The 25,043-nt window shown below is 40.0% G+C and overlaps 1 protein-coding gene across 2 annotated transcripts in view; it reads right to left on the minus strand.

The window, feature by feature from the left end:
* NRP1 (neuropilin 1) overlaps positions 1–25,043 on the minus strand; it is a 160,124-nt gene that overhangs the window by 32,962 nt on the left and 102,119 nt on the right. For both annotated transcript variants that reach the window (XM_084875803.1, XM_084875804.1), the window contains 4 exons: positions 18,555–18,710; positions 12,968–13,112; positions 5,880–6,211; positions 814–958 (listed from right to left, as the gene is read on the minus strand). In XM_084875803.1, coding sequence (XP_084731929.1) covers positions 814–958; positions 5,880–6,211; positions 12,968–13,112; positions 18,555–18,710 — 778 coding nt within the window. The remainder of the gene's footprint in view (positions 1–813; positions 959–5,879; positions 6,212–12,967; positions 13,113–18,554; positions 18,711–25,043) is intronic.

The following is a 25,043-nucleotide window of genomic DNA, read 5'->3' on the forward strand; positions in this document are numbered from 1 at the left end:
TATAAATGGGAGGAGATCCTTTTTTTTTTTTTTTTACAACAGCATAGTATTCCATTGTGTAGATGTACCACAGTTTTTTAATCTACACATCTGCAGATGGGCACTTACGTTGTTTCCAAATCTTAGCTATTGTAAATTGTGCTGCTATGAACATAGGGGTGTGTATATCCTTTCTGATTGGTGTTTCCGGTTTCTTGGGATATATTCCTAGAAATGGGATCACTGGGTTAAATGGGAGTTCCATTTTTAGTTTATTTTGAGGAAACTCCATACTATTGTCCACAGTGGCTGACACCAATCTGCATTCCCACCAGTAGTGCATCCTCACCAGCACTTGTTGTTTGTTGATTTTTTAATAATAGCCATTTTGACAGGTATGAGATGGTACCTCGTTGTTGTTTTGATTTGCATCTCTCGTATGGTTAGTGACTTTGAGCATGTTTTCATACTTTTCTTAGAGCTGGAGAGCATTATGCTAAGTGAAATAAGTCAGTCAGAGAAACGTAAATATCACATTACTTGACTCATTTGTGGATTATAATGAACAGAAACTGATGAACAAAAACAGATTCAGAGACTGAGAAGCATTGACCAGATGTTCAAACCTCAGAGGGAAGATAGGGAAAGGTGGGAGGGAAGGGGGAGAGATCAACCAAAGGACTTGTATGCATGCATATAAGCATAACCAATGGTCACAGACACCAAGGGGCGAGGGCATGAGCATGGGGGTTGGGGGGGCACATAGGGAGGATAAGGATACATATGTAATACCTTAATCAATAACAAAAACTTGGAAAGTTAAATTGTAATTACCTTCCACTTCACAGCCCAGCAGCTCCATTCTTAGCCCTAGTCCACCATGAGTGGCTCTCTCAGGGTAGATCCTGATGAATCGTGTGGAAAGAGGTTGAAAAGTTCGTAGCTCTGGTGTATCATAGTTGCTGTTGCCTTCAAAAGACTGTGAAGTATGAAAAACACCAGTTATTAGTAAAACCTCCCATTCAGCAGAAGAGTCTCTTCTCCAGTCTTTTAATAGAGCAGAGAAATAGGGATCATTCTACCACATTGTAAATGCCTGACATTCTTTCATAAATGAGAAAGGAAAAAACAATTTGACTTCTTTAAGAAGTGATAAATGTCATTTCTCAGAAATGAGAGTATGCTTTGAGGTTTTGCCAGAAGCAGTCATGAAACATGTTTTTAAATGATATGTTGATGTGTCTTAGAGAAGCGATACTTTTACCACTTCCTTGAGGTGGAGGACTGTGATCCAAGAAGAGAACTTACCACTTTTTAGAGCTTATAATAATCACCACATTTTTAATAACTACTCCTGTTACAATCTCTTAAATGAGTGGGTTCTCTAGAAGAGGGATGAATTAAATTGCTGAAGAAGGAAATAATAAATTTAATGTAGTGCAAATGCTGTTTACTCAAGAACTTGTGTTATTCCAATGCCTGAAAATTCTATTTACATAAGGTGTTCCAGCACCTGGGTGACTGTGATGAACAAAATGACTATTTGACTGGTCACCATGCAGGGCTAGCATAGATGCATAGACACAGGTAAAGTATATGAGTGAACAAAGAATGAACAAGACAAATGCTTGCCTTCATGGAGCTCACACTAAAAGAAGGTTAGGTCAGGGATGAGAATTCAAAATTGTCACCAGCACAGACCCAAGGTGTTGCTTTTCAGAGTGGCCAGAGATACACCCAGTAGAGGCCTGGGACATGGGGGCATGACTGAAAGGCTGGTGCTGATGTGAAGGCAGGGCCGTTCTGGGTTTCCCAGAGGAGCCAATGGCTACCTAGGAGGCAGAGCTTTTGACACTGACTAGCATAGAAACTGACTTATCAATACCAAATCTGGGTAAACTGTGCGGAGCTAATAGCTGCTTGGGAGATGGAGCTTTTAATGCTGACTGCATAGAAACAAACCAATCAGAACCTAATCTGGGTAAACTGCAAAGGCAGAGCCTAAGATGGGCGTTGAGGAGGGGTTTTAAGGGCAACAGCTGTTTGGTGTAAGAAAGCAGTTCAATTTTTTAATAACCAGTTTGACAGTACAGTGCATATGGCTATCAGTCCAGATATAGGGTTGATGTACTTTTGTCTGCCAAGAGCATCTCCTCCTGATAAAAAAAGCTACTCTTCCTCCCCCCCACCCCCCATTTAAGCAACCTATCCTATATAATCTATCTATACTAATAAAAGGGTAATATGTTAATTAGACTGGGTGGACCAGCCATCTTCCAGATGTCAGACTTCCTTCAGGACAAAGCCATGGTGGTGGGGGCCAAAGCAGAGTGAGTTAAAGGCAATCAAGCGGGCAGGGGAGAGCAGTTAGGGGTAAAATTAGGCTGTCAGGGGAGGGAAATTGGGGGAATCAGGCTGGCCAAGGAGGCAGTTGGGGGTGAACTGGCCTGCAGTGGAGGGCCATTAGGGTTGACCAGGTCAGCAGGGGAGAGCAATTGAGGGCATTAGGCAGGCAGGCAGTTAGGAGCCAGTAGTCCTGGATTTCGAGAGGGATGTCTGACTGCCCCCAAGGGGTCCCTGATTGGCGAGTGTGCAGGACAGGCTGAGGGACACTCACCCCCATGCATGAATTTCATGCACCAGGCCTCTAGTTTGTAGATAAAAGACCTCCTTTTATCAGGAAGGGAACAAGAGCCCTGTCTGCTAAGTGATGTTCTGATGCATGGGTTGAATTGCACCTCTTTGTCAAGTGCATTTCTAACTTGAAGTCAATGACATATTTTCAGAAGCTAGGTTATCCACTGCCAGTGCTACTGCTGAATTATTTTATTTTCCTTTTTTACATTGACAGGAAGGTCAAAATCCTTGAGTGGAATCATAAGCAAATTGAGCCAATGACTAGGCTTCTTTTCTTTTTTAGAAATGGATAAGCTTCACTATATATCCTCTTCTCCATACACCATTTTAAAATCCAGTCCAGAATGGGAGAAGAGGAGAGAGGCAAGTTTAGAAAAATCAAATTGCTTTATCATTAGGAGTGGCCTTTTATATATCAAACAACCTAAGATGTTTACTGGAGAAAGGTACTGTTTAAAGTGCTTAAAATATATTAATTCATTTAATCATTAAGACAACTACACGAGGTAGCTTCTATTATTACCCTTGTTTTACACATGAACCACAGAGTGGTTAAGCAACTTTTTTCATGGCCATATGGTAAGTGATAGAGCTAAGATTCAAACATGGGCAGTCTGAACTTGTGCCCTTCACTCTCATACTGCTGTGATGCCTCTGCCCTTGAAAATAATCTAGTCAAATATCATAATTTCAACAGATGAAAACATTGAAGATCAGGAAATTGAGTTCTTTGCCCAAGTCCACACACTTAGTTTCATTGTTTTCTTTAAATTATCTCATTCTAAGCTACTAAACCTGGTACATCAGACTGAGTGTATGGCCAGCCCCAGGCCCTGTCAGCAGGAGTGGGAATAGTTGTCATAAAGCAGCCAAAGAAGCTATATTTCAATGGTGGAAATGTCATGGCAAAACAGGAGACACATGTAGGAGGAGACAGACAGATTAGGCAGGTTGTGACATAACCAGGGCTTTTCTGAGTTCTAGAAGTCAATTAATTGGTCCTTTCTGACTTAGAAAAAGTTCCAGGAATCTCAAAGTACATTACTAACATAGACCCACTTCTCTCAATTAGGTTTTCCTTCTATTATTTTCAAGAATAAATTCCCCCTTGGCGGGGGTTCTGCATTCTTGATAGAATTAGTTGCTGCCAGTAATTGAGAATCTGACATATGTTACTGTTAGGCTCAATTAAGTGTTATCAATTAAGGGTAATCTATAATAATGAAAGCATAATATGCTAATTAGACTGGACATACTTCTGGACATCCTTCCATCCTTCTTGATGAAGCTGGGGCTGCAAGGGAAGCCTGGGTCTTGGGTGCCAGCGGCTAGAGGGAGGGAAGCCTGGATCCTGGGTATCAGAGGGAAGCTAGTACTGGCAGCTAAAGGAAGACCTATTCTTGCACAAATTTTGTGTATCTGGCCTCTAGTATACTAATAACATAGCTTCAACAATCATAGGAGAACACTCTTTTAACTTGTGGTTTCTAAAGGATTTTCAGAGTTTTTATCATATGTGTATAGATATTTTCTTTCTTGTGTCCCAGACTCTTCTAATTTTAACTTGAGCAAAGAATTAGAACAACGTAAATGCATTATAAAAGCTGTCAGTGATGAAATGAGAAGAATATTAGCAATGAAGAGCCATATAAAACAGTGCTAATTTTTAAAAATATATATGTCTTTATTGATTTTTAGAGAAATAGAAAGGGAGAGAGAAATAGACACATCAGTTGCCTCCTGCCTGGCCCCCTTGGGGATTGAGCCTGCAATTTGGGCATATGCCCTGACTAGGAATAGAATCAGTGACCTCCTGGTACATGGGTTGACATTCAACCACTGAGCACACTGGCTGGGCAGAACTGGATTAAGTTCACTAACATGAGATCGTTTATAAAAAATCTGTGTCCTTTTACTAATCATGTTTTAGAAGAGGGCTTTGTGTATTTAGATCTTCTATTTGCTCCTGAAAAGTTTAGTTAATACAAAGACTGACATATCTTGTCCTTCATTTGAGAGTAGGAAGCAAGGAGAGGGCATAGATTTAAATCCATTAAAGTGCTGTTTCATTTCACAAAATAGTACTCATTTTACTGTTTACTGTACATGGCATACTAAAGAGGTAACCTTCATTTGTAAGTTTAAATATAGTTTGTTTAAATATCTTTATACAATTTATAAATATGTACAGCTTCTAAGTTGAAGGTTTTACCAGTTTCTTTTCTGATATAATTATCTTATTTCTGGGAAAGGGCATTTAGGGGTAACTTATTAAGCTCTATATAAACAACGTAGAAGCTTTCATGGTTTTAAATACCATAGAAAGATGATAATAATTAATATCATATTTTAGGGATAAAATTAAACACATTCAACCAATCTTGGTTTGTGTGTTTTTTGTTTGTTTGTTTTTATTAAAATTGAAAACTATGTGTTGCCTTCTTGTGGAATTCTATATGCAATGTAATAACTTTAGACTTGATAGCAGACATGTGCATGGACAATACAGGGAAGCATATGGTGCATCCTTCCAGAGGTTATGGTAATTTGTTATCTTTCTGTTTCAGAAGCCTCGTATTGAAGAACATGTCACTACAGCACACGTTGCCATGTGATAGCAGCTCCAAGAAGTTGCTGATTTCCAGCAACATTGTCAAATCCATAGAGACTGAAAGTAGAAAGGTGGATTCCAGGGACTGGTGGAGATGAGAAATGGGAGCTATTGCTTAATGGACACAAACTTTCAGTTTTGCAAGTTCTGGAAATTGGTTGCTGAACAATATAAATATACTTAACATTATTGAACTACACACCTACAAAGGTTAAGAAAGTAAATTTTGTGTTATGCATATTTTATCATAATTAAAAATTTAAAAAATACACTTGAAGGAAGACCAAATGGTAAAGGAAGGGATTAATTGATAAATTAGAGTCTGCTGAGAGATTTTAAGTTTCTGCCCAGTTGCTGATGGCAACCGCCTGGTCCCATTCTCAGTTACCCTGTATCCTGTCCGTGTCCAACTACCTGCCAACCCTAAGGGAGGGAAAGGTGGCCAGCATTGCAGTTCTTTTCCATGTGATCTCAGACATCACTTTCTATACCTCAATCCTGTCTGTCCTAGAATTGGGGTCACTGACCTCAGGAATGAAAGGAAATAGAAGTTTTTCTTCCTCAGGAAAGGGCGAAGGTCCTTGAGTAAGTCAAGGATGTGAGGAAGGACTTCCTCCTGGCAGTCCATTTACTCCCTGTTCCTGGATCTTACCTTAGCCTTGCGCTTGCTGTCATCCATGATCATTTTCCAGTCTGAGCCATTGTTGCTGTATCCAATCTTGAACTTCCTCATGGATACTTTGTTCTCTCTGTGCTTTCCCCCCTGAATGATGATGCCCCTCACAATCTTCTCCTCCCCTAAGTCCACTTGGAGCCACTCGTTTATGTATGGATGAGGTGCAGGTGGCAGTACCCAGCCAGAGCGACTGGTCACAAGGCGAATGTTTTCAGGCATCCAGTTCCTGTCCCCTTGGTTTGAGGCTGTAATCTGGGAGTCAGAAATAAGTCCAGATACCATGCCCAACATTCCAGAGCAAGGATAATCTAGAGGATGAAATGAAATAATATAAAATGATTTTATGCTTAGAAAGACTATGACATATTGAGTAAAACATTTTCTGTACCCATGCCTATTAATGTTTAAGTCTCTGTATCATTTAATTAAACTTCCCTCCTTATACCACATTCCAATAGAGAAAAAAATCGTTAAGAACATACATTTCTTTCCTTTCTGAGTTTTTTCAAGACAATTAATAACATCATAGATCTTTATATCTTCTATAGCAACCCATGTAACTTTTGAGAATAATGAGAATATCAATCATTCAATAATTGATTGGGAGCTTAAAAACAAAATGTTCAACATTTCAATTATTCTCCTTTCAAAATAACACATCTCAAACAAAGACATGCACAGGAATAATAACCTATTTTTTATTAAAAATTTATTTTTATTTTTTCCCATTTCTTAAATTAAGGTATTATATGTCTACATATCTTATCATTGCTCCCCCCACCCTCCAACCCAACCCCATAAATACTCTCACCCCCCAGTGTTTTGCATCCATTGGTTATGCTTATATGCATGCATACAAGTCCTTCAGTTGATCAAGATCCAGACCTGGCTGGCCCCACCCCTGTCAAACCCCGCTGGGCTGGGGGCACAGCATCAGGTCCCCTGGCCTGGAAGCAGGCAGTGGGTGAGGCCTCTGGTTCCCCGTCATGCCCCACCAAGTGGGGAGAATGGCCTGAGGTCAACCATCAAGCCCCGCTGGGTGGGGAGGGGCACACCCTGATGTGTCTCCCCCCCCTCCCCTCCCCCAGCCTTGGGAGAAGGGCATGGCCTGAAGAACCCCTGCCCAGCAAGCACCAGGGCAGGGGCACACCTGGAGGTCCCCTGTCAAGCCACACCAGGTAGGGGCCACAGCCTGAGGTCCCTACTCAAGCCCTGCCAGGAGAGGGGCATGACCTCAGTTCCCCTACTAATTTTTCATTACAGAAACCCTGCCTCTGCCTTAGGTGTAGCCAACTTGTGACAGCATGAGGGTTAATTTGCATATTACCTCTTTATTATATAGGATAGAATTAAACTATGTCCATGTTATTAGTTGAACCTTAAGAATTAATTACTGAGATACATTCTAGATCATGGACTGATATACAGTATAGATCATGTAACTTTTTTCCCCACACAGTTTGTGCCTACTCACATAGAAATTATGCATACACTTTCTTTTCTTCTTTATTGATTAAGGTAATTATATATGTATCCTTATCTCCTATTGCCCCCATCCTCCCATTCATGCCCTCACCCCCCTGGTGTCTGTCTCCATTGGTTAGGTTTACTAGTATATATGCATGCATATAAGTCCTTTGGTTAATCTCTCCCCTTTACTCCCACCCTCTTCTACCTTCCCTCTGAGGTTTGACAGTCTGATAGATGTTCCTCTGTCTCTGGATACGTTTTTGTTAAGCAGTTTATGTTGTTCATTATATTCCACAAATGAGTGAGACCATGTGATGTTTATGCATGCACTTTAACCAAGGATGCCAGGCCTTCCATAGGATGTCCTTGCATAGCCTCTTCTCATTTACCCCTTTAGATAGAGGCAACTGAAATGAAGAACTTCTTCACCAGGGGTGTCAGGTATAGGGAGGTTTTTTTTTTCTCATTCTGTTCCTTGCATTTTGCCCTTCCCACTATCTGAACAGTTAAAATCTTGACCCATTTTCAAATGCCATGTCAGTTATTCTCATCTCTTCAACTGGGGATGGTTCTCTTTTCTGGAGGTCTTCTCATATATCAATGGCCACATTCAGTTCCTTGGATGACTACTATTTGCCTCCCCACGTTTTAAGTTCTCTTGATGGAAGAACAAAGTCATATTTAAATTTTTTATTTTAAATTATAAAAAAATTTCTTTTAAATTATAAAGCCTTGCTTTATAAATAGTATTTGCTCAACAAATATTCATTGAATGAATCAAATTATTAACACAATAAAAGGCAGCTGTCCATTTTCAAAGCACCTTTTCCAAATGGGATCTAGAAACTAACAATAAATTCAATGGGGCGTATGAAAAGATTTATAAAAACTACTGGGAGGGCTATAAAATTATAGCGTTAAAAATAGATTTTTAGCCAATGTGGTCACACCTGCTTGATTCAAAACTAGCTTTTGTAAAGAAATGTTTAGCTGGTAATGAAGACCAGATGTTACCATTTGAAGCAAAACACAATTAACTTGAATATTGTAACAAGAGCAGAACCTTTACCAAATTAATATCCTTTCTCTAATTCAGAGTTGTCTAGGGGGCAGTTCACAACCCACAAATCTAGCATACCCAACCCCTATTGGGCCAGTGAATACATTGGAGGACAGACTACCATCCCTTCTGTCTGTCTGTTTCATCCAAAAACAACAAAGAACAGTAAAAGGGAATCTTGATTGGCCTTTGACCAAAAATTTTGAGTCTTTCAGCAATGCTTGGGAGGAAAAAAAAATTAACAGTTCAAGGTGTAAATGAGATGGAGGGATTTAATTACATTTTCCATAGTAGTAACCTGGGTCAGATGTACTTCAGCCTGACTGCATGTCAAATCCTTTGGAAATAATATTTCCAGATTTAGCAAACAAGCAATCAGATAAAAACAAAACAAACAAAAAAAGAAACATGATGCCAAGCTAAATTAGAATTTCAGAGAAATAAGGAATACTTTTTTATTATAAGCATGTCCCAAATATGGCATGGAACATATTTATACTAAAAAATTATCTGTCATTTATCTGCATAAGACTTAAATGGACATTTTATATTTTACATGGTAACCCTGTTTGCAAAGCTTAAAACCAGTCCTAGATGAAAAGAAGAGATGAGTCTGGGATGGTTAATTGAAATGGTTGTTTTCACTAACATTATTTTATAATAAAATATTTGTACTTTAAATGGGAAAACTGAGGTATACTGATAAGTCAAATTCTCAGTTAACCGATTTTCAAAGAATGAGAAGGTAATAACTTCAGTTGACGGAATAACCTGAATGAGCATTTTACCAATTTCCATCTTTGCCAAAATGATAAAACCTGCTTTGTCAATCACTTATATATTATAGTAGAATAGTTTGCTACATTCTTGTTTGTATCTCTATAGAATGACACATCATTGTATACTCTGGATTACCCAAGATTAAAAATTTCAAAAAAGTATTTTTTGAATACTTTAAATCTACAAAAATTAGAATAAAATGGAGGTTCTGGAGAGTTTGGAAGTCAAGTGCAGCATTCACATGGTAACTTTTAATTCAATCGTTTTTAAAAATTCAGATTGAGTTAGGACCTGCCTCCTCAAGAGGACCTCAAATTTTGAGATCCATCACTTGCTTCTCAGAAGGCATTGATAAAACTGCAATTCATTCATTCACTCATTCATTCAAAAATTAGCACGTGGAACACCATTATGTTCCAGGCATATAGGACAGAATAAAAAATCAGTCCACCAGGGCCACTTCTTTCATCAGACTATGAGGGGAACATGGCATCCAAAAGAAAATTCTCTCACTAGGGTGTCTACTTGCTGGGGTTTATTTGTAGGTACAATTTATTGTCCACTATGCACTATCTAGTTACTGGGTACCATTTAGTAAGCACTTGCTCTAAACGAGATATGTTACATATACTCTTTCACTGAATCCTTATTATGGCTGAATTAAGTTTAATTTTTTAAAAAATATTTTTTTATTGATTTTAGAGAGGAAAGAAGGAGAGAAATAAATACCCTATATAATGTTAAAAGATAGTCTGTCCTGCACTCTCCACACTGGGGATGAAGACAACAACTCAGGCATGTGCCCTGACCAAAAGAGAACCACGACCTCCTGACTCAACCACTGAGGCACACTGGCCAGGCTGAAATAAGGTTAAGCTTACAGACCAGGAAATGAAGGCCAGAGGGACTAAATATCTTGTCATGGTCACACATTCACTAATGGATAGCTCAGAGCCAAGCCTGGATGTCTGTGTACCTTCTGTCCATGTGACCATCATTACTACATGCTAGCCTCTTTCAAAAAAAAGCCTGCCTTGATAAATTATTTGGAGATTGTAACTGTCTTACTAGAGAGGAAATATCTAAAATAAAGTAGGGGTCACAGATAACAAACTAACCCTATGAGCCTAAAGGCAGTATCTTATTTGGAAAAACAAAACAAAACCTCAGGTTATATACAATAGTTATAAAATAGATTATGTTATTTCAGATATCTGGTTAAATAACTAAGTCATTTAATCATTTTAAAAAATACAAATACATTATTTGCCTCTTTACATTGCCTCTTTACTTTCTTATAATTAACTCTCAAGAAAATCCTCATGAAAATGAAAACAAAGCATTCAGGGTTAAATAAGTATTTTATTTAACTAAAAGGAGAGTCTGGAAATTCAGGTCGGACGAACACATTTGAAGTTTTTATAAAGTTTACCTCCCCCCCCCCTTTTTTTTTGTACAGTAACATGAAATTAAGATGGAGTAATAGACCATAAATTTCCACTTTGACTTAAAATGGCATTGTCTCTGCAAATTTATGGGAACCTCTTAAATTTGTAATGCTTTGAAAATGACCTAGAACTTGCCCTTATATAACTTCTGAGAAAAAATAAAGCCAAGGTTATATCTTACTTTTCAATGTCCTTTCCTCCTCCAAACCCTCCCACCCAATTCCTGCCTCCAAGCCTTGACCTTTCTAAGACTTAGGTCCTAAAACAATAAACATGTCCATCTCTATGATGGAAATAAATAACATTTTGGTAAGAAATCAAATGTCAGCTTTTACTTTCTAAAATGGGCCTACTATAAACAGTGTCGTTTTATTTCCCCCCACTTAGTTTGTTCTTTTATAATTGCTTACAATTTCATGGAAAATAGCCTGGGTGACTTTTTTTTTGTCCCCCTTCCAAAAAATCAGTATTTTCCTTACCTAAAAATAATTATACTAAAGAGGATAAAAATAAAAACAATAGAGTTGGCCTTCATGGAATGAGAAATTAAATACCCTAAATATGTATACTAATATAACATTAAAAGATAGTTCACAGACTTTTAAAAGTTGTTTACTTTTCCTTACTTTTGGTGAACCAGTTATTGATTCTGTTTTGAATTTTTAAACTTACTTTCAAGATTACATTGTACTGCTCTTTTAAAAATGAAAACATTGCATTATATTTACTTAAATAAAAGCGAACTCTGATGTGGCTGCCATTTTTCTCAGAATTCCCAGTGAACAAGTCATAACAGTTCTGATGGCCATACCAATACAGTGAGAATAACAGCAGGACATTCTTTTCCTTTAGCCCTGTCCTAACCTGGCCAATTTTTATTTTAGCTACTTAGTCTCTTAAAACTACACCTTCTTTATCTCTTAAATAACCCACCTACTTGTAGCAAATTTAACAGACTTTAAAGTCTTATTAATGTCAGAATAAGCAAATTAAAAAACTAGAAGTAATGCCTAATTTATTTCTAAAATTAGTATTTTATTCAATAAATGATAGCTATTGAGACAACAGCTTAGAGAAAGTTGTCAAGGTAGTTAGTTAGTGAGTAAGAGGAGAAATTCTTGCAATTTAAACTCCTTAACTGTAGTTAATGAGGCCACCTCTAGAATTTAAAATTAAAGAGATATAGCAGGAGGAGAACATTCCATGCAATATGCAAATAGACCAAATGGTGGAACAACCAAACAACCAAATGACCGGCCACTATTACATGCATTGAGAGCCAGGGTGTACGCATGGGACATGGCAGGTGTCAACAGCAGGTAGCAGAGCACAGAACATGGTGGGCATCTGCTGTGGCGGGCTGGTGGAGCAGGTGACCAAGGTGAGTTGCTGGTCGCTGTCATCAGGGTAAGCCTCTGATAGTTACTAAAATTCTTTGCTCTGTACACTGGGGTGCTGCCCGGCACTTCCACCTGCTGTTGGCACCAGAGCCGCTGCCACTGCCTGCACCCATTGCCGGTGCCTGGCACCAACACTGATAGCTTTGGTGCCGTCTCTTTCAACTCCCCTGAGGGCTTCTCTACCTCCCCTTGCTCCTGAGGGGCAATTGGGGCAGCAGCCATCACTTGCACCCACTGACAGCACCGGCCCTGCTCACACCTGCTGCTGGTGCTGACCCCAATAGCACCATGCCATCAGCCCATCAGCGGGTACAAGCGGGACCAGCATTGTCAGCACATGGGAGCAGCAGTGGGAGTGGGGCTACTGGCAGACAGGGGACCGGGGGCAATGGTGGGAGGCAGGAACATTGAGGATGAAAAAGACCTGCCCCTGAGCCCACCACAGCCTTGCTGCCCACAGTTTCTTTCAAGGTGTGCACATTTGTGCACTGAGGTCCTAGTTTACTATAAATATACTAAGTACCTATCAGTGTGCCCAGCACTTAAGAGACAGAGATAAAAGGCATGGCACTTGCCTTCATGAAGTTTACAGTTTAGTGGAAAGGCACCAGTTCACAAATACATACCACATGCCAGCTGTGTTAAGTGCTTTATATCCATGAGCTAATCCATTATCAGAAGAGCCCTGAATGGTGTATCTGAGTATGGACTGTTTTCCAGGTGAGAGAACTAAGGCTTTGAAAGGTACTAAATTGCCCAAAGAAATAAGCTAGTGAATACAAGTAGAATTGAAACTCAGGTTTGTCTAAGTCCAAATGAAAATGACCATATATATACAAAATGACTCTTCCTGAATTTAAAAGTTTATATAAATCATTACTAGGCAATCTTTAAGCTGGAGCTTACCTGTTATCTTGCAGCCATATACTTCAAACCTCATAGATATACCATTTTCCCAAGTCAGAGGTTTAATTCGGACAAATCGAGTTATCAGTTTTTTGGGGAAAACTCCAAATACAACATCTGTAGGGTTGGTGTTTCCCTGAAAGATCTATATGAAAAAAGAAAGGGACCTTTAATAATAGGCTTTTGGGATTGAAAACAAATCCAAAATACATTTTCACAAATGTTTGTAAAAATTATTTACAATTTCAACATTGTCTATCCAAGTTGAGATGGTTTTAATAACTTATCATGTGTTGTGTTGTTTTTTAAGTGATCGCAATCAGAAAGAATCATGTCTAATATAGAACTAGAAGCCTAGTGCATGAAAATTCATGCACTGGAGTGGTGAGTCCCTCAGCCTGGCCTGCCCCCTCTCACAGTCTAGGAGCCCTCAGAATGAGAGGTGACCCAGCAATCAGGAGAAGGTGACAACCCATCACACTTCTGCTGCTGCCACTGCCGGTAGTGCAAGCCTTGGCTGGCCCTGTTTACCTGAGCCTCAGGCCGCTCTGGGTGGCTGGGCAGCTGCCATCTGAGACTTGCCTGTGCCTGGGGCCAGCCCTGGGCGGCTGGGGAGTTGAGGGGACTGGGCACCACCATCTTTGAGGGTGTGACAGCCAATTAGCATATTCCCTCCTTATTGGCTGTGGGCATTACCATCTTTGCGATAGTGTGAGGGCAATTAGCATATTCTCTCTTTATTAGATAGGTTTGCCCTAATTATCCATTCAATTTTCAGAGTGGTTAGAACCTCCAGAGCACTGTTACAAAGGTGATAGTTATTTAAAAATGCACACTATTATATTAAAAAGTGGGCAATTATTAACTTTATCATATGGACCTATAAAATGCTAAGGACATTTGATGGGAACTCTCCTCTTTTTACTTTCCCAGGAACTCTCAGAAGGTCTGCTTTTTTAATTCAGTGTAAGGCCTGGCTTTTTGAAATTCTATGTTCCCTGCTATAGCACAAGGTCAAGTGGCTTTCTCTCACTCCCATTTCTTGATGGAAGATCTTTTCTCTGACAATCATTAATTACTTTAAACTTTCTTAGTTATTGGCAAAATTTTGTTTTAGTTGTCAAAATAAAAACTTAGTTATAAATAATGCATAATTAGAACTCAACTTTCCTAGGGCTTCTGTCTAGTTTTAAAGGAGTCATTTTATTCTATCACAGGTGTAATGATTGCCTGTCACAAACCAATTTCCTACAAGTATTTGTCAGGACCACGGTGCCAGGCCTGGTGCCACAGTCCTATTCTCTGGCCAGATGTCCAAGCAGTAGAGACTGTTTGCCTTTGTGGAACATTCTGGCAGTAGACCCACCTCAGGTGAAATCACTTTCCTGGATTCTACTTGGCCCTGGAGTGGGGATGGCCTGTATGAAAGTGGCTGTCTCAGGTACATGCTGTGGGTGACAAGCACAGCCAGGCCAGACTCTTCTCAGGTGGTGTAACTCAAATTTACTGAGCTCATCAGTGCATGAGTTTCCTCGCCACCTTCACAAATAAGTTCATAGAGGAGAACCATAGTTTCCCAAGGTTTGCTCTTCTCCTGGGAGAAAGGGCTTGTAAAAGTCAAGATGGTGTTTTTACTTCATTTAGCTTAAGTGGCCTGCACAATTGAAGAGGGTCAATGCTTTCCAAAGTTGGCTGTTAGCCTGATCCCTCTCCAGAGAAAATAATATCATAATTTATCCTAGCCTGTGATGGACTTCAGATGCCTATCCTACTTCAGCGTCTCTCTCTGGGACACAATCCGTGTGGGAGCATTTTTGTGTGACAAAGAATAATAGGGAGCTGCCAGAAAGAGTCGAGTCCAAACTATGGTGCTTAATGTGTCAACAAGCCCTCTTCAGGGAATCCCAGGAGTCTGTTAGGAGCACTGTATGCACCAGTGCTCAGCTCACACTGAGGGAATTTTTTTTTTTTCTTTTCTGAAACAACGTAAGGACATGCATTCTATTCAACATGGAGAGGTTGTGATGGTCCCAGGATGCTCCTGCTGAGGTACAGCCAGCTCTCCCTGAGGAAAGTAGGAAAGAGGGTAGAGGGCAGTGGCTGAAAGGCCCCTATGTATAGAGAAAAGCATGTAGCCAATAATAACTAGACTCTAGTGGAAGCTCAGATTTCATTAGGTTCAATAAAAGTGCTCAGACAGATACTAGGTCTTTATCTTTGTTGAACCTTTCTATATTCTTTCTGCCTCCCACTCTGAAAGCTCTTATGTGTGCCAGAGTGTTCTGATAGTGGACATCTATTAAGAGCTGTGTGCATTGCCAGATATCCCTTGAGAACTTGTGTATGCTTCCTGACACCACTCTGAGCCTTGTGGACAGCTAATGGACAATAGCTTCAGAGAAGGTCTTGGAGATGTAGCACTAATTTATATATATATATATATATATATATATATATATATATATATATATATATATATATATATATATAAAACTAGTGGCCTGGTGCACGAAACTCACGCATGGGGGTATGTGTGTGTCCCTCAGCCTGGCCTGTACCCTCTCCAATCTTCGATCCCTTGGAGGATTTCTGTGGGATCGGGCCTGAATTGGCAGTTGGACATCCCTCTCACAATCTGGGTCTACTGGCTCCCAACTGCTCACCTACCTGCCTGCCTGGTCACCCCTAACCACTATGCCTGCTGGCCTGAATTGCCCCAACTGCACCCCACTTGCCACCTGATCATCTCTAAATGCCCCCCCCCGTCACCTGCTCACCCTCAACTGGACCCCTGCCAGCCTGATCACCCCCAACTGCCCCCCTTGCAGGCCTGCTTGCCCCAACTGCTCCCTCTGCCAGCCTTCTCGCCTCCGACTGCCCTCCCCTGCCAGCCTGATTGCCCCTAACTGTCCCCCCCCTTCCAGCCTGCTCACCCCTAACTTCCCTACCCTTGCTGACTTTCTTACCCCCAACTTCCCCCCTTGCTGGCCTTATAGCCCCCAGGTGCTTCCCCTGCCGGCTTTCTCACCCCCAACTTCTCCCTTCTTGCCTCCCAGCTGCACCCCCTGCCAGTCTGCTCACCCCCAACTGTCCCCTGCACTGGCCTTCTCACACCTAAATGTCCCCCCTGCCAGACTGCTTGCCCCCAACTGCCCCCCCCGTCAGCCTGCTCGCCCCCCCATTCTGGCCTGCTCACCTGCTGGCCCTCAACTGCCCCTCCCCACCAGCCTGCATGCCCCCAGCTGCTCCCCCCCATCAGCCTGCTCACCCCCCCATTTTGGCCTGCTCGCCTGCTCACCTTCTGGCCCTCAACTGCTCCCCCTGCCAGCCTGTTCACCCCCAGCTGCCCCCCTTGCCAGACTTATTGCCCTCAACTGCCCCCCTGATGGACTGCTCTCCTCAAACTGTTCCCTCCCCCCCAAGCTGGCTTGCTCCCCCCGACTGCCCCTCTGCCAGCCTGATCATCCCCAACTGCCTCCCCATCCTGGTCTCTGCCTTGGCCCTGCCACCATGGCTTTGTCTGGAAGGAGGTCAGGAAAGTCTCTCAGTCTAATTAGCATATTACCCTTTTATTAGTGTAGATTATATATATCTACACTAATAAAAAAATGCTAATCAACCATACCTTCGTTACATCCACAGCCAATTAGAACAAGTATGCAAATTAACCCAACAAAAATAGAGGTTACTTTGCATACGCTAAGGGAGGGAGGAATGAAGACTGAAGACAGCTTAGAAGGAAGGAAAAGCAAGGGAGGAAAAGCAAGGTGGCTGCCAGAGGGAAAGCGTGGGTGGGGCAGGGCAGGTGGCAACGGCAGTGGTGATGTTGTGAGCACAGCCTCAGTAGCCACTTGCAGAAATCAATATATATATATATTATTGATTTCAGTGAGGAAGGGAGATGGAGAGAGATATAGAAACATCACTGATGGGAAAGTATCATTGATCAGCTGCCTCTTGTATGCCCCCTACTGAGGATGGAGCCCACAACCCGAACATGTGCCCTTGACTAGAATTGAATCTGGGACCCTTCAGTTTATAGGCCGACACTCTATCCACTGAGCCAAAGAAGTTAGGGCAGCATTAATTTTTTAAGGAAATGTCCTGAAGGTCAGAGTCCAGTTCTCTCATGCTCTCTTTTTTAAAAATATGTTTTTATTAATTTCAGAGAGAGGAAGGGAGAGAGAAAGAGAGATAAAAACATCAATGATGAGAGAATCATTGATCAATTGTCTCTGGCAAGCCCCCCACTGGGGATTGAGCCAGCAACCCAGGCATGTGGCCTGACCAGGAATCAAATCTCAGACCACCTGGTTCATGGGTCAACACTCAACCACTGAGTCACATTGGTAGGGCTCTCTGGATTCTCTTGCTTGTGGTGTGTTCTTAGCATTAGTGTGTCCCCCATCCACACCTCCAATCTATTTGTTTGAAATTAAAGCATGTCTGCCAAAAACTACTCCAAAACAAGAATAAGCCATGAAACTCAGGGTAGAATTTACTTGCTTAATTGCCACGAATATTGATTATGACTGTTTTTCTTTCCCAATAGAGGATTGATTTCATGTCTTCACCAGCTAGACAGTGGCCTTGAACTTGCATGACCACAAAACTTTCCTCCCACAGAGCAGCTGCATTTCTGTATCCCCTTCAATCTTGTCTCCCCTAAACAAGTCTGAGGGCTTTGCAGCTAATCAAAGGGAATTAATAGTTCTCTCACTTCACACTGGGAGGCTTTTCTCAGTTTAGGGCCAGGAGTAAGTCAAGGCCATGAATGCTCCAGAGAGAAATAGAACATGTTAACTGACCTCTTCTCAAATCCAGAATTTCAAGTTACTGTACCTGGATCTTTGCTACTATCATTATCAATTCTCTACATTTTACTTAACCTCACACAAGCTTTTAATTTTGGATAAACAGCAAGTGTGAGTTCTCAGAAATCTTTTGATTGCTAAATCAGAGCTAGCATAACTTCAAGTAAACAGGCAGGTTGAGGACAAAACACTTCAGTTCCAAATGATTTAGGGCAGAGCTCCTGTGGACAGGGGTTTTCCTCCTTGGTTAAAGCAGTGAGGAGGTGTCATATATGTGATCTTAGGGAACATGATGGACTAACTTGCTTTTTTTTACAGTGTATTCTCACAGAAGCAGCCAAAAAACACTTTCAAATTAATTTGTGAGCTACAGAAGATAGATGAAAAGGACTTTTCTAAAACCAACCTGTTACAGAGAGGAAGAAAGAATGAATCCATGAAAGAGAATGGAGAAACACAGGGAAAACATAACTCCTATGATTCTAAGAGGACAGTATTCATCTTATGCATAGTCCTTTTCCTTGTATAAAGTGACTATTGAGTTTGACAATTTGGCTGGTATTGACTTTTCTTGGACACATCCGTATAATTTGCTTTTGGCTGCAGGATCTGGGAACATGACACCCCTTTGGTCAGCTTTAAACCTCTAATTGCTCTTTTCATTTTAAATCAATTAAAAACTGAACCAGACCAGATTGAAAGCTCCCAAACAAGTAAAATTGATTGTCCATTTCAAAGAATAAATTGGTTGAAGGGATGGCAGCCAAACTTACAACAGGCTTGTTTCCTTCTTTAATGGTGATCCAGTCTTCCCCATTGGAGCTAATGTCTATTTTGTAAGTAGTGACGTAGTATTTCTTCTTGGTTTCCTTTGAAATAGCTCCCTGTGTCCCAACAGCAGTGACAAAGCGCAGAAGGCCCAAGTCCACCTGCAAGACAATACACATGTGGTCAGCTGCCCATCCCTGCACAGCCATCACCTGGAGCATATTCCCCTGCGGGCTCCATAGTGTAGTTTCTACCAACCTGGGATCAATAGATCCTAATTCCTTCTGGCATCAACAACCCCCAAATTTCCCTTCCCATTGCTCTAACAAAAGGCAAAAATAGGAGAAGACACCAATTGCCCTAGGTAGGCAATTGCCAGGAAAGACCTTTCTCATTGCTGCAACCATGATTATTTAATTCCTGGTACAAAAGAGAAAAAGGGGTTCAATATCATGTTGCCGTGTTTTCAGAGAGTTTAAAAATCTTTTCCAAACAGCTCATCAATATATGCCATTTTACAAATAGAAAATCAAGGCAAACAAGATAACCTCACATATAGGAGACTGGAGAGGCCTGGAATAGAACTCAAGTCTAACATGGTCCTATTTTTCATCACTATTGAGCAGTCTACCTCCTTGCAAATAGAATGCAGATCAGAACAATAATGGCTTTGAAAGCACTGTGAGTGTTGTGGTTTGGGAAATGGGCCCTAGATGTGTAACTGGAATGGAGTAGAGATGAAGAGGGCAGAGTAATTTTTGTTTCTTAGATTTGAATTTCAGATAAACAAATATTTTTTAGTATAAATACTTCCCATGTAATATTTGCAACATACTACAACTAGGTCATGGCTTACTTGAAATACAAATTTAACTGGGTGTTTTTATGTTTTCTGGTAAAGCAAAATCTAACTAAATCCCAGACAAATAATCAGGTGATTTAAAGTTGTAAGAACTCTCTGATTTCCTAATGTTGCAATCTGAAAGTTAATGGGTACTCTGGACAATGGTTACACTAAACAGCTTCAAATACTCTCAGAACACTTAATGTCTTACTATCCATTGAGTCATGTCCAATGCCACATCCACTTTCAAGCTGAAGGGCCCTTCAAATCTTGATGTCCAAGGGTGCATGAAGCAGAGCTATTTAAATAAACTCTTCCTGTCAAACTTACAAATGGCCCTTCAGTTGGAAAATGATTAAACTTCCAGTGATTAAACTTCCAAGGTAGATTTGAAATAACTCTAGAACTTTATTCCCTGTCTGCCTTATTCCTGCTTTTCAGATTCTGTTTCTAGGATACAATTTAGTTGAAAGGTAGAAAAGAAGTTAACTGGTGGTTAACTATAAAAATCCTAAGTATTAATATCAGCTAACTTAAAGGAAGAAGCAATTGATTGGAATTTAGGCACCCAACACAGGAAGTATCCAAGTTCTCAACTAGAAAAACCCCAAAGGCATATGCATGATCTGTCATAAAAAAAAGTTTTCTTTTTTCAATGACAATGAAATACATTAGCAACCTCCCCATGTAATTGCATAAAATTTCCTGCTGTGCTATAACATTGCAGATTCTTTTATTTAGCACACTGGGATACTTGACATTTCATTTAATTTTTTTTTCTCTAACATCACTGCCACTGGGTTTAGAATGGATGAGTGACAACCTCACAAAATGATTAAAGCTGGGACTCACTGAAATTAAAATCAGAAGGTACCCAGAACTCTAACAAAACAGCCTCCCCAGCACTATGAGAACTCTGCCAATGTTGAGGAAGTTCTTTTAAGTACTATCTCCTTTAGTATCTATGGGGAATGCCCTAACAGAGACCCTCCCAAACCTGATGATTGGAAGGAGATGCATAGCCTTCTGTCTCAGAAGCATCACTGCTCACACTGTTGGGTGTCCGTGTCAGGAGACTCAGAAGGACTTCATGTCTGTATGTACACCTTTCTTATGGGTGAGGCCTACTCAGTTAATAATGACATTGTCCTTGATCTATCTTTTTAGTCTCACCTGCTGTATCTATCTCCCAGACCCATTAAAATATTTGTTATTCTGAACACAAGATAAGTATTTTCTGCCTGCATGCTTCAATGTGTAAATTTCTCTTGACTTAATCATTTCCTCTGCTGTGTTTTCTTTTTTATATTAGTGACTTTTGTTTTACTTTCAGGTCTGATAGGCAGAGTAAGTCACTTGTCACTCTAGAATAGAGTCTTGGCTCTGAATTCTTCCCTAACCAGAACTCAAGTACTGAGGTTGCTGAACCCAGGTCTGGTCTGACCCCATTCGCCTAACACCTGGTACCATTCCTACCTACCTACAACACCAGGTTTTCCTCACCTCTATAGACATTTCTCAAGAAATATATTGATCTCTGGCCATCTTAAAGCCAAAATAATCAATTGTCATGAAAATTATTCAAGATCAGCCATGACCATCCTCTTGGTGATTTAGCTTTCTGAATTCTGATGAACTCTTAGCAACCTCTCATTCTAAGAGATAAGACAGATGACTTAAAAAAGGCAGTTGGAAAGACAAAGATACAATCCAGAGGAGTTCTAAATATAGCTACCCTCTGGGTTTGAGAGTTCATTGTCCTAACAATAGTTCCTTTCTTTCCATAAAAATTCACGAACACAATAACCATAATTAAATAACCGGCTTTTCTTCAATCCAATCAGCTGTGGTCCAATCACTGTTTTTTTATTTTGAAAAATATCATTATTTCACAGCTGCCTTATTTTTGATTAGAAGATGGATGTGATTTCACATCTGAGTTTACTGTACTTCTGTTTAATATTAAGGGTGCTGGTGAGGGGATGTGAAGATGAAAGGGGTTATGTTCACAGCTGAACATCAAATGCATTTGCTAAAATTGTTGGATGTGTCACTCCCTGTGTGTGACAAACATAAACATCTGGCACTTATCTGATGGTATGAAAATTATTTTACAAAAATTCATCAAAATCCTTTTTAAAAAAATATATTTTTTATTGATTTCAGAGAGGAAGGGAGAAATAGAAATAGAGAGAGTCATCGATCAGCTGCATCCTGCACACCCCACACTGGAGATTGAGTCCATCACTTGGGCATATGCCCTGACAGGGAATCAAACTGTGACCTCTTGGTTCATGGGTTGATGTTCAACCACTGAGCCATGCTAGCTAGGCTCAAAATGCTTTTGAGTTCTAGTGGCTACCCTTTGAATTAACTTATGTAGCATTATCATCAGAAGTAACTCAATCTGGCATCTTATTTATAATCTTATATAATAAAAGCCTGATATGCTAAGTGTCCAGTCATCCGTTCAACCAATCAATGTGCAATATGCTAATGATATGCTAAGGCTGCTCAACTACTTGCTATGACATGCACTGACTACCAGGGGACAGATGTTGACCACTCAACCAGTTGCTATGATGTGCACTGACCACCAGGGGGCAGATGCTCCAACCAGTAGGTTAGCTTGCTGCTGGGGTCCAGCCAATTGGGACTGAGCAAGATGGGCTGGACATGTCCTGGAGCCCTCCCATAGTCCTTCCCTGGCTGGCCAACCTTCCACATCCCTCCCCAGCCCCTATCATGCACCAGTGGTGTCCCTCAGCCTGGCCTGTGCCCTTTTGCAATTTGGAACCCTTTGGGGAATTTCTGAGAGCTGGTTTTGACCCTATCTTGCGGGCCAGGCCCAGGGATTCTACTGGTGCATGAATTCATGCACTGGGCCTCTAATATAAATATAAAATTCTAATACTGCTCATAGATTTTCTAACCACATTTTACTTTCACTGTGCTTCACACACAAAGAGAAGATATTGCCAGACAACAAATACAAAAGAGGAAGGCCCAACTTTTATTTGGGGAGAGTGCACTAATCAAAGAAAACATCTGTCCTCTTTCACTTCTGGCGGCAGGAGATGGTGTCCTAGCAGCTTCTTGGAGTGAGGGCCCCAACGTGTGGGTTCTAACCACGTTTCTGACTAATTCTTTGTTGTAAAATGTCTACAGGTATAAACCACATGTGCTTTATGACCATGGCATTGTCTTAGTAATGACAGGAAACATATTCCCCAGAGAAAGAGAAGCCTGAAGAGGCACACATTTTACTGGAAACCACTTGAGGACAAAGAACTAATTTCAGCATTATGTGGTAAATCACGTAGCAAACCTTTGCAAACTGTTGGTTAAATACTAGCATGCAGCCTTTGAGCCATGAAATGAATATCCTTGCTTCCTATAATAATGTATAACCAGCTATTGGGAATGTCACTATGTAGCCTAGCATACTTTCTAAAATGAAAATCTGTCTCGCTCAATAAAATACTGCCTATTGATCTGGATTGGCAAGGGAGCATTTACCAGCTTTTAACATTCCCAAGACAGGTCAATGCAAAAGCCTGAAAAAATAAAGAACAAAGAATTGAAGTCTGATTTAAAAACAGGAAGAGCACTTGTCGGTAGGGAGTGTGTGTCAGATTTTTTTTAGAGCATCTTTGATGACTCAAAGAGCTGTTTAATTAATCACTAGACTCCACAAGCTAAAGAAAATATTTTTGAGCTATTGCTCATTTCCTTAGATAATACATGTGTAGATCCTGAGCATTTAAACATCAGTGCTATTATAGGATCCGAGGGCTTAATTCATAGTACCTGATCATTGTTACTTAGATGTTGAACTTCTTTTCTTCAATTTTATTTTTCACTTATAGTGAAATACTATTCAATACTATTTTGTAGGCATTTTGATCTTGAACTTTTTATAGTTACCAATGAAAATATACTCACTTTATATTCAGTGACATAATTATCTTTTTATGTATTTTTTTCATCATTACTGTATTACATAGAAAAATACTGATGGCTAAAACTTCTCTTATTAATAGAAAATTCATGAAGCAACATGTCTGTGTTAGGCATTTTATTAAGGGCTAAATTTACATACACTATCTCTTTCAATTTTCACAATAATCATACAGGGAAGGTTTTATGGATAAGCAATTGAGGAAGAAAGTGATGAGTATACCTCTCTTAGTCACAGAATTTATCAGGATTTATCCAGATCAGATTTGTGGCCCATGCATGAACTTCCACAACCCATGCTGTAACCCAATTCATATTGCAAAAAACATAATTATAGAAAAATAATTTAGGACATCTTAGTAATTAATAATTAAATCTTATAGTTACCCTATGTGGAAATTAAAAATTTTGCATAATTATACAGAATATGAAACCATTTATGATTACTTTGGCTATTTGTTTAAAATGTACACTGCCTACTGGAAAGTAAAACTTTACAAATAATTCAGTCATGCTATAGAAAAACAAGATGGTAGTGATAACACATTTTTAGCAAAAGACAGTGAGAAAAATTTACAATGCTGATAAATAATTGAAATATTCAAGTACAAGAAAAGTGCAATGTAGAAAGAATGTCACTCATTTTCTTTTCTAGTGTTAATTGCCTTGTTTAATACATTTTTCCTTCTTTCAATGAAAGAAAAGCGTTTTCCTGGGTGGAAACAAATTCCTGTTTGCAGTACAGCCTATGCTGATAGTAAAACAATCCAAAGTGAATGAACAGATGGATTTTCCTATCAGAAGATGTGAGCCAACCAGATGTTAAAATTGGTAAGTGGCATTGGCAGAAAGAAACAAAAGGGATTTCTATAGTGCAGGTTAATACTATAGCATCTCAACTAGAGACATTTCCAGAATCCAAGCTACTCCACTATGGAAACCATAAAGATTGAAAGTGAAGGAGAACGTTGCTCTAGGGTGGAGACACCACCTCTGGTCTCCATTGGCTTGGTGTGATACACACAGAATTAGGCTTGAGAACAGTGCACGGAGCTGTGACATCCCTGAATGTGTTCAGCTTAATTTTATGAAATTATTTAAGACAAACACAAGCAGAGTATCTTCATATATTCTATGCAAAACCTGAGGGTTTTTTCCTTCTATATTTTCTAGATCAGATATAATTGTGCTTAAATTAAATAACTATCCCATTTCAATTCCTCTCTTATAAGAAACTTGTACAATCTAGACCTCAAGACACACAATATTCTGATGACAAAGGAGAGAAAACAAAATTGAATTCGGATTCTTATAAACTCTGGGATACAGGAAATTAGTATCTCAGGCAATTTAAAAGTGATATGTGGAGTTAAAGGGAAAGGCTGATTAAATCCCTGTGCTTTAGAAGATATTGTTTTAAATCTTTAAGATATACACTGAACTATGAATTCATTTCTTCTTTTTAAAAAAATTTCTTTATTGATTAAGGTGTTACATATGTGCCTTTATTCCCCCATTACCTTTCTCCCCCCTATAATCCCCCCTCATGCCCTCACCCTCCTGTTATCTATGTCCATTGGTTAGGCTTATATGCATGCATACAAGTCCTTTGGTTGATCTTTCCACCTTAGCCTCACCCTCCCCTACCTTCCCTCTGAGGTTTAATGGTCTGATTGATGTTTCTCTGTCT

The sequence above is a fragment of the Pipistrellus hanaki genome (genome assembly GCF_964339955.1).
Source record: "Pipistrellus hanaki genome assembly, chromosome: 1".
Taxonomy (NCBI): domain Eukaryota; kingdom Metazoa; phylum Chordata; class Mammalia; order Chiroptera; family Vespertilionidae; genus Pipistrellus; species Pipistrellus hanaki.